At 45.7% G+C, this 10,250-nt stretch overlaps 1 protein-coding gene across 1 annotated transcript in view; it reads right to left on the bottom strand.

The window, feature by feature from the left end:
* Nucleotides 1-10,250, bottom strand: part of NOTCH3 (notch 3) — an 83,176-nt gene that overhangs the window by 14,685 nt on the left and 58,241 nt on the right. Inside the window, 7 exon segments of the mRNA XM_015422604.1 lie at nucleotides 378-510; nucleotides 2,985-3,169; nucleotides 5,114-5,267; nucleotides 5,539-5,740; nucleotides 8,492-8,720; nucleotides 9,426-9,573; nucleotides 9,880-9,998. Of these exon segments, the coding sequence (XP_015278090.1) occupies nucleotides 378-510; nucleotides 2,985-3,169; nucleotides 5,114-5,267; nucleotides 5,539-5,740; nucleotides 8,492-8,720; nucleotides 9,426-9,573; nucleotides 9,880-9,998 (1,170 nt within the window).

Raw genomic sequence — 10,250 nt, forward strand, 5'->3', positions numbered from 1 at the left:
AACCAAAGGAGCTTAAAACATTGCTACTCCCTCCTCTGTTTTATCCATGCAACTACCACCCTGTGAATTAGGTTAGGTTGAAATTGAATGAAGCGTCCAAGGCCATCCAGCAAGTTTCCTTGGCAGAGTAGGGATTCGAACCTGGGCCTCCCAAATCCTAATCTGACTCTGTAACCATGCCAGCTCTCTACTCTAAGAACATCAGACCAAAGATCTCCCACTGTCTCATTCAGTGCTTAAGAATGCCTTCATTCAAAACTGCATCAGTCAAATCCAGAACTGCTTCCCTTATTCTGGCACCATCCTAAAACAGGGAATACAAAATACACACTTCCCATAGCGGAGATCTCCTTGCTTAGGTGCCAGTTAGCACTTACCCAGAGTCCCCGGAGGGCAAGAACATATGTAGCGGCCAATGAGGTTGATGCAAGTTCCTCCATTTTGGCAGGGGTGTGACTGGCACTCATCAATATCATATTCACAGTTTTTCCCTTCGAAGCCTAGTGGGCACTAGAGTAAAAGAGAAAGAGACAGAGCCTGAAATTAAGTGGAAAGGACAAGTAGGGCTCCGAACTCAGGTCTATGGAAAGAATCCATTAAAATTACAATCTTTGTTCAAAAAACATAAACAGGTAAAAAATAACCCTAACTCATAAGGTAAAGAAGGATCCTTCACATCTTATCAGCCTGTTCTTTTTAATAAATCAAGACTGCTTATTTGTGTTAAAATCAAATCATACTAAAATACTCCCATATAAATCAGCCTAACTTTATAACTTTATAAAGGAAATGAAAATATCGGATTCCATAGAGAAAGCATTAATTTATTTTTGACTGGGGGGCTGATTTCTTTAATTTTAGCAGACTTTAAAAACATGTATTCCCCTTTGGTGAGAAGTGAGAAGAGTTGATTAAAATAGGAAGAACTTGTTGTGACTACAAAATGGAGCTGCCCGTAAGTACTACTTTTATTTTTTGCAGTTAACAGAATTTCTGGCTAGATCTAGAAGACCATTTTTGAGTAAAAGGGGATTCAAATAAAGAAGAATATCAAAACAATCCATTATATAGATGACTTCATGATTTTTGTCGTCAGTCCATTAAAATCTACAGAAAGATTACTTCATATAATCACAGCTTATAGTATGATTTCAGGATATAAGGTAAAAAGAGTAAATCAGAACTACAACATCAGAACTGTTGTATATAGCTAGTAAGTATCCCTAGCAAAAAAATTAGTATCATGCTTGTGTTTTGTACTTGTTTAATTATCCACTTCCTTAAGATTCAGGCACAGAATTCGAGAAAGGCAGAACATGTTCTTTAAATGTACTTGGATTAGTGAAAATCTAAAAAGAAGTGCACATACAGTATAAAAGAACAAAAATCTGGGAGGTGTTTCTGTTGCTGGTTATTCTGAACCAGTTCAGTCTGGCAATGAAATCACAAAGAAAAGATGAATACCAGTCCCACTGCTTTAATACTACCCTGGACAAGAAGGGAAGAGTATACTGGACTTGGATCCTTCAAACATGAGATACAGAGTTATTATTGTCTTAATGCATTGTTCTTTTTTTAAGACTAAAAAACCTTTTTACAAGCCAAAAGAGGATGACAGAATAATAGATAACATTGGAATCTGCTGAGAAAGGAGGTGGCCAGCAGTCCCCTTTTACTAGTATCTACATTAGGGACAACTTTTCTATCAGAAATTCAGGGGAATTTGAGAAATGTATCACAATCTCAAAAACTTCTAGGTTTGGACATCTAAAAAGCTCAACTAACCATATATGTCTGTTTGAAGGGATGTTACCTACATTGTACAATGAGTTTTAGTGGAAAGCTATAACCCATAGCAGAAATAAGAGACTCAGTGAGAGAAGCAAAACCAAATAGTTATATTAACAAAAAATGGGGAAATGAAATTACTTTCATTACTTTCATACTCTGCTCCTGCAGAGTGCAGGGGGTTGGACTAGATGACCTGCAAGGTCCCTTCCAACTCTAACATTCTATGATTCTATACTTCCACGAAATGAAAGAAAAATTTTAGGCAAAACTTCAGGAATGGAAAAACAAACTATAATCCATAGTCGAAATAAGAGACTCAAGGTGTTGTGGGTCAGCCAGGGCTCAGTGATACTGAGGACTTGTCAGAAGAAGAGCAGCCCTGTGTAACCAGTCCCAAGTCAACAGAAGCCGACCAGCAAGAAGGATTCACAGCCAACAACTGTTGCAGAGCCATCACCACCCTCCAGCCCCAGCTCAGCAGATGAAAGTCAGTTCGCTGTTCCCAGCCCTCTGGTATTTCCTACACCCTTAGAGTGCTGTAGATGGGAGGCTGAGAATGGAGCTACAGATGAGATGGCAAAGTGCACATCTCCTGGCCCTACATCAGCTGCTTGCTGATAATGATGAGTTGTTGCAGGACTTGGCTCGACAACTGACAATTAAACATTTGGCTATAAAGCTGCCCAAGGAAGGCTACTGGGCATGGACACAACGCATACACTATATGCTGACCTGCTGCCACTGCCTTGCCTGGTTAATCTCTGATCCTCTGACTCCGGACTGAATGACTTTGCTCTGCTTAATCTCTGATCCTCTGACCCTGGACTGAACAACACTGCTTGATCTCTGGAGCCCTGACCCTGGATTGAACAACATCAGATTTCTGAACCCACTTCTAGCTGCACCTCCTTTGGCCAACAGACCAGAGCATGGCAACCAGGTTTTCGGAGTCTGCCAGTTAGTACACAAAAAAGAAGCAAAGCCAGCTAGGTATATTACTGAAAAAAACTGAGAAACGAAATTGTGCCCATTTTAAACTTTCCACCCCATTGTACCATTTTCCACCAGCCAGCCTGCAAGTTGGAAGAATTATAATAGCAAAACAGGACCACTGCACCTCACTACCCCTTCCCAGCACTTTGACAAAAAGCCAGGAGCCCTGGCCTGCTACAATCCCATGAGGCCTTCCTTACCTCACAAACATAGCCTCCAACAAAACTGCGACAGGTGCCCCCATTCCGACATAGACTGTATTGGCAGTGGTTAACTTCACTCTCACAGTAGCTTCCTGTGTAGCTTTTCTTGCAGATGCAGTAGTGAGTATTACCAGCATCCACACAACGGCCACCATAATGACACACCTGCTCCTTGGTCACACCTATCCCACAAAAAAGAGAATTACACATGGCACGTCCAACCATACTTTTCTTCCATAGAAGGAATGGAATAGGTCACTAAGAACAGGATGGGAACAAATGAAGCAGTATAGTAAGGTGCAGGGAAAAGAGAATTACACATGGCACGTCCAAACACACTTTTCTTCCATAGAAGGAATGGAATATGTCACTAAGAACAGGATGGGAAGAAACAAATGAAGCAGTATAGTAAGGTGCAGGGAAAGATACCCAGTTTCTTGCCGCAAATACTTTGTTCTCTCTACTGCATGTAATTCCCCATCCAAATTCAAACAAAAAGAAACATTTTCTTCAATAAATGTTTCCAAGGCTTCCACCTAGAGATGATTCTTGTTGTTGCTGTGAATTCAGAAGCATTTGTAATGGCAATGGAACATCCATATTGTAGTCTTTCCCAAACCTTCCTTGCCTCAGGCCCGTGATTGCCATTCCATTTTCCATCTCTTGCCACTGGAGAGGGGGGCCTTTTTTTTTTTTTAAATGGCAACTGACAGACAGCTACAATACAATAATGTTATAATGATCATTGGAAACAATGACTTCCCAGCTTTCATTTTAAGTTCTTGCCACTGGAGAGGGGGGCCTTTTTTTAAAAAAAAATGGCAACTGACAGACAGCTACAGTACAATAATGTTATAATGATCATTGGATAACAATGACTTCCCAGCTTTCATTTTAAGTCTTTTGTTGCAAAGGAGAAATGTACAGCCTGCACAATTCCCTTTATAACTCTTCAAGAAAAAGGGCTACTTCTTTTTTTTAAATGAAAGCTGGGAACTAGAACATTGTTGCAACAGATCATTATAACGTTATTGCCCTATACTGAACTATCCAATTACTGTTTTATTTAAAGCCCAAAAGAAGCCTTCTGCTGTGTGAGGGGGTAGGGAAGGCGGCTATTAGCGCTAAGGTAAGAACAATGGTGCTGATGTGAGCTGGATATGCAAAAATGCACACCTTCCCATCTTCACTGCATCCAAAGGTGCTTTGACCATGATCTTTCCAAAAAGATCATACCAAATGAAATCTGGGGAAGACTGTAGCATGAAAGGACAATGTCATGACAATGTCATGATAGTCTCACAAGTAGAATTGCAGAAAAGAAGCCAAGGTGGAGCAAGACATCTACACGAAAGTCAGATGCCAGTTTTCATTTTGGTTAGCAGAGCATATTTCTACTCTTCATGGTGCAGAAAGTTTAAAAAGTGAAAAGACTGCACTACATGCTCTAACACAGTGGTTCTCAACCTTCCTAATGCTGCGACCCTTTAATACATAAATTATTTTCGTTGCTATCATAAGACCATCGAAAATTTGTGTTTTCCGATGGTCTTAGGCGACCCCTGTGAAAGGGTCGTTTGACCCACAGGTTGAGAACCGCTGCTCTAACACAACAGTAGGACTAGGAAAACCAGAACATTACGTTTTTCTGCCAAGCTCCTATTCTCTCTCCGTCACCTCTATAATCACAACACTTTAAATACAGGACAGACTACCTGCATGATTATGAGAAACACTGATGCTTCTGCTGATAATGAATATCACAGAGAACCAAACAATCTTTGCATCTTTTATTCTGCCATCAGCAAGGAAGCCCATGTAATGTCACCTGTTGCGTGTTTTTAGCCTTTGAATTCCCTGGAAACAGCTGTCTGGAGTATGATTAGAGCCCTCAAGACCCAAGAACATTGCTCTAGCCTCACTGAAGGCACAGTGTTGCTTTCTATCCTGCTCAGCTCTACAGGAGAGTGCAAACTGGTGATGGTGGAGGGGGAAGGAGGAGACCGTGCACTCAGGCAAACCAAGGAAAGGTGGCGAGTGTCACATATAAGAGACCTTGTGTGCTTCCTTGCATGGGAAGCAGGGCTTTGGTTTTACGAGCCCAGGAGCAGAAAGGCCTTCCTTACCTCTGTTTCTGGCCACCACTTCGCACGAAACATTGGGGATGTCACAGTAACGACCAGTCCAGCCCCCTGGGCAGTCGCAAGACAATGTGGTGCCTCTCTGTATACAGCGGCCTCCATTCTGACAGGGGGAGTGACTGCACAGATCCAGCAGAGTCTGGGGAGGTCAGGAGAAGGCAAGAGCGTCAGGGGCAGAACCCACAGTAGAAGAAGCACCCTGTTCCTGCCACTCAGGCCCCCCTTCCCACTCCATCTCCACTGCAGGCTTCTGTGCTATGTCTCTCATGCCCCCCCCCCTCCAAAGTAGGACCACAGCCCATCCAACCCAATGAGATCAGGGTCAGTTGCAGACATTTTAACTTCGACAAGAAAGACCCTGGAATTCCAAATACCCTGCATCCCCTTCCCGTGAAGCTTGGTACAGTTACCTGGCACTGAGGACCTGTGTAGCCTTGAGGGCAGACACAGCGATAGGACTGCACACCATCCTGGCACACACCACCATTGAGGCAAGGCTGAGACTGGCATTCATTGATCTCATGCTGGCAGTGGGAGCCCATGAAGCCAGCACGGCAGTGGCACGTGTATGAATTCACGCCATCCTTGCATGTGCCACCATTGAAGCAGGAGCTGCCAAGACATGAGGCAAAAGACTCAGAAGTCAAGCAAACAAGGAAGCTATCTAGACTTGGCCCAGGGCTGTAGCCAGCGGTGAGGCTTTAGGGGCGGACACACACCCCCCAGCAAGCAAGGCGGAGCCCCACCAAGGCTGGATCAAAGGCACTGTAGCTGCTCAGCTCCCGCAACATCTGGACTGTGACAAGCCCGGAGGAAGCAAACCAGGACTGATGCAGATGGAGCTCTGGCTGGGCTCACCCTCCGCCTCCTGCCTCCTCCACTGGGTGAGGGGCTGTCCCAAGCCGGCTTCCCCTGCCTTTTGGTGGTGACTGACAGAGATCACAGCCGTTGCCCGGCCTGCAGAGGGGGAACTAACTCCAGCCTCTCCAGCGCAGCCCGGGAATCAACCTGATGGCCACCTCCAGGGCAGGACAAGGTGAGGCAAGAAGGCAAGGTTGGGCAAAGCCAAGTGGCGGGCAGGGCCAGGCAGGGCAGGGCATGATGGTGAAGCTTCCACTGTCAGAGCCTTAAAGCGGAGCCACGTTGGAGGCGCCCTGGCCCAGGTCGCACAGCCAGGCCCAGGGCACGCCAAGATGGGGAGAGCTGGCCAGCGATGTGCATGGTGAAAGGGAGTGACCCGAAGCCACAGGTGGGGAGGGAAGAAAGGGGCAGAGGGGAGGGGGGATGGAGCCAGGACGCCTGGGTCCTCTTCATCAGGCGGGTCTCAGACAGCGGGGCCAGGAAGGAGGCTGGAGTCGAGACTCCTTGGTTCCCTTGGTTTTGTGGCTGAAGCAGGGACTTGAGTGAAAAAAGAGGGGCTTGGGGATCAGAAGCAAGTTTCACTTTAGGAAAGCAAAACCAGGGTGGAATCTGGATTAGACTGGGATCCAAGATGTGAGGGGAGAGATAGATGGGAGCCTGGTATTCTGTAGCTAGGGCTGTTCCTGGGCTCCTAGAGAAGGAAGTGAAAATAAATAGTGGTGCCGCAGAACCCCTCCCCAGTGCCTCCCCCCATTCCTGGCTATGGGCCTTCATCTAGCATGGGTTAGGTCATTCCCTTGTCGGGAAACGGTCCTTTCGACGATGCAAACAACTGCGGTCTCGACCGACAAGGCTTCTGGCAGGGCCAGAAAGACAAAGAGGCCCCAGGAAGATGGAACCCTAGGGCAAGCGCGTGAGCAGTGCCCAGATGCCTCAAACCCAGATCAGGCGGGAGTCGGGAAAGGAACAAGAAGAGAACCCCTCAGATGTCCCGCGGAGGGCCAGGTGTTCCTGCGACCTGGCCAGAGAGGCACACCTGCAATCCAAGGAGGGCGGAATGGCGGGGTCCGAGGAGGTCGACATTACAGGGTTGATCAGTGACACATGGGATGGATTCCTGGGGAGGGAAGCCCACAGGACCCATGGCCGTTCTTGCTATAGGCTGGAGTGGGGGCTAGGGGGAATAAAGAGGAGGAAGCAGGGCGCGGCCAGGGAGGATAGAATCAGAACGGATGTGCATGTGGGTGACAGCCATGGTACAACACTGTGCCCCAAACCTCCAGACTGAGTGCAAAGAACGGAGGGCTCTCCCAAATCTGAGGCCACGTCTGCTGAAACCTCGCAATTCCCGGGGCCCTCCCGCCATCTAGCCCGACCCCGAGCACCGTTCCTGACACCCCTCTAGCCAGTGTTTGTCTGAACAATGCTATGTAGCAGCTTTCACTAAGAACTACCTTAGGGAAGTCTTGATCTGAAAGCAGCAACTGTTGGAAGAGCCCCTTAACACACACACACACACCTCCTGAAACTCTACAGATTGCCACAGTGATCTCTCACCCCAGTGGCTAATCCCTCTCCTTGCTTAACACTGGGGCATTATTTCCAATTGGACTGTTTGGCTGAAATTGACAAGCCAGTGGAACTTTTGATCTGTCCATTCTTAATTCAATGTAGCTATCTTGTGCTGTTTTTACTAAAAGAGGCATTAAAAAAGAGGAAATGACAGAAGTACAGGTTGTTGTTGTTTTAAAAGAGGTCTCTATATGGTCTGGAACCATTTCTTTATATGTATATTACTACAATGGGGCCTACTCCACCTCTTGCCACAGTGTCTACATCCCCTAATTCCATTTTTCGCAGAGTTCTCTCCTCTGTCTTCACATGACTTCATTAAACCCTATACCCCTTAAAAGAGAGAGTGGGGCATGCGCACAAATAGTCAAAGCATGAGAACAGTGCAACATAACCCCTACATAGCACTTTGGGGCTTTGTCCATATGATTGGCCATTCTGCAAGTTGGGCCTGCTAAGCAACCTGGCAGATACAAAACCAGCCCCTTTCCCACACTGTGCTTGCAGTGTGCTTAGGACCGCCTCCTCCTACATGAACCTACCCCGACTGTCCTGGTCATCCTCAGAGGCCCTGCTTCAGGTGCCACCACCACTTGAGGCTAGATGGGTGGCATCCTGAGAAAGGGGCTTCTCGGTCATGGCACCGAAATGCTGGAGCTGCCCTGGGAGATTCACCTGTGTCCCTCTATCATTGTCTTCTGCCAGCAGGTGAAGATTTTTTTGTTTTGTTTGGCATTCTCTTACTAGCCCTCCTCCATTTGGGTGTCTTTATGTGTTTATATTATGTTTTATTTGTTATACCTAGTTCTATTTTAAGTGCTTTTTAATTTCTAAAATGTTTTAATGCTCGCCATCTTGGGGACCCTGAACTGAGCAAAAAGGAAATGTTTGGAATGCATGGAAATGTTTTAAACAAATAGATCAGCTCACCTGTCAGTGCAGTCCTGCACATTGTGCTCACAGTGTAAGCCAGCCCAGCCTGGTGCACAAGTGCAAGTGTAGCTGTTGACATAATCTGTGCAGGTGCCCTCGTTGTGGCAGGGGCTGCTTAGGCACTCATTGATCTCTGTGGCGCAGTGGAGGCCTGTAAAGCCTGGCAGGCAGGTGCATTTGAAGGAGCTGATGCCATCCTGGCAGGAGCCACCATTCAAACAAGGATCTGTTGGCAGAGAAGGGCATATATATAGATATTTTTTAAAAAAGAAAGGTCTGGGTAAGCCATCTACCAGCAGCTCCTAACATGAACAAGACAAGTTCTTTGTCTTTGGCAATGCTACATGTGCAAAATTACACAAATAATCAAAGAGACTCTGGTAATCGAGGGTGGAGACAAAACTACTGAAATCACATAAGCAATGGTTACAGAACAGAAAAAGTAAGGCGTTCCTAAATTTCTTTGGAATTAACAGGATGTAACATTTAAATATTTAAGTCCTAACTTATTCTTGATTGCACTCTCTCAACAAATCTCACATCCATACCAGTCATAGCCAAAATAAAAATCCAAACATGGTTACAAAATAAGGACATCTGCCCAAACTCTGGTTTGCAGCCATTTAATTTTTGTTATAATTTGAATTATAGATCATTCAAGTATGAGCAACCAAGGCACAGACCAGAAGAAAACATAACCTTTTGCGTGATTAATAGACTTGGAGCCCATCTTGGAAAGTCAGGCAACCTGTAACCTTTCTAAACTTCTTGCCCAACTCTTTACCGGATTTCCCATCCCTTTAATTTTGGCAAAACACTCCCTACTGATCTTCTACCCAGTCTTCCTTGTAATGTAGTCTTAGCAAAACAGTCAGCAATGGCTCCACCCGTTCTCAGTCCCATTTCCTCTCTGGTTCCTCGATGAACTTACTCGGTGTGCAGTCGTCAATATCTGTCTCGCAGTTGGTGCCAGTGTAGCCAGGTCGGCATGCACATCTGTAGCTGCCCAGCGTGTTGGTGCATGTGCCCCGGTTTCGACAGGGGTTCTGGTCACACTCATTAATGTCTTTGTGGCATCGCTGCCCTATAGGAGTTAAGAAAAAAATATTACATTTTTAAATTTTAGTTCTGCAATTTCTGTGCCACAATTCCATCCAGTGCCAGTCCAGACAGCATGAATAATTTGAGGCCTTACTGATATAAATGATGCACAAAAACTAGCACCATTATAACAATACTAAAACGTCAAACAAGAATGTAGGGTTGCTCCATGATATGGAAGAGGGAAAGAACATCCAGTGCCAGTCCAGACAGCATGAATAATTTGAGGCCTTACTGATATAAATGATGCACAAAAACTAGCACCATTATAACAATACTAAAACGTCAAACAAGAATGTAGGGTTGCTCCATGATATGGAAGAATCAGGTTGGTGGTCTCAGACACCATTATTCTCACAGGGATTGGGGAAACAAGGGGCCAGCACGTTCTCGCAGTTCCGGCCTGTAGGGAGAGAGACAGGCTTGCCGTATGATACAAATTTATGCTCGTCCAACAGCCAGAACCAACTATTCTGGCACAGAACCAACTATACATTTTGGACTCAAACTTTGAACACATAAGCTCAACAGCACAAAGCCATGCCACATGCTGGGTATCAACGGGACTTCTGCTTTGATACAGTTCAAGGGCCCTTCCAAACAGCCAGTTTAGAGAGCAGTAAATGCCCAGCTGTTGCTCATCTGTTGTGCAAGA

This window comes from Gekko japonicus, unplaced genomic scaffold (genome assembly GCF_001447785.1).
Source record: "Gekko japonicus isolate JY-2015 unplaced genomic scaffold, Gekko_japonicus_V1.1 scaffold1721, whole genome shotgun sequence".
In the NCBI taxonomy this organism is placed as follows: Eukaryota; Metazoa; Chordata; class Lepidosauria; order Squamata; family Gekkonidae; genus Gekko; species Gekko japonicus.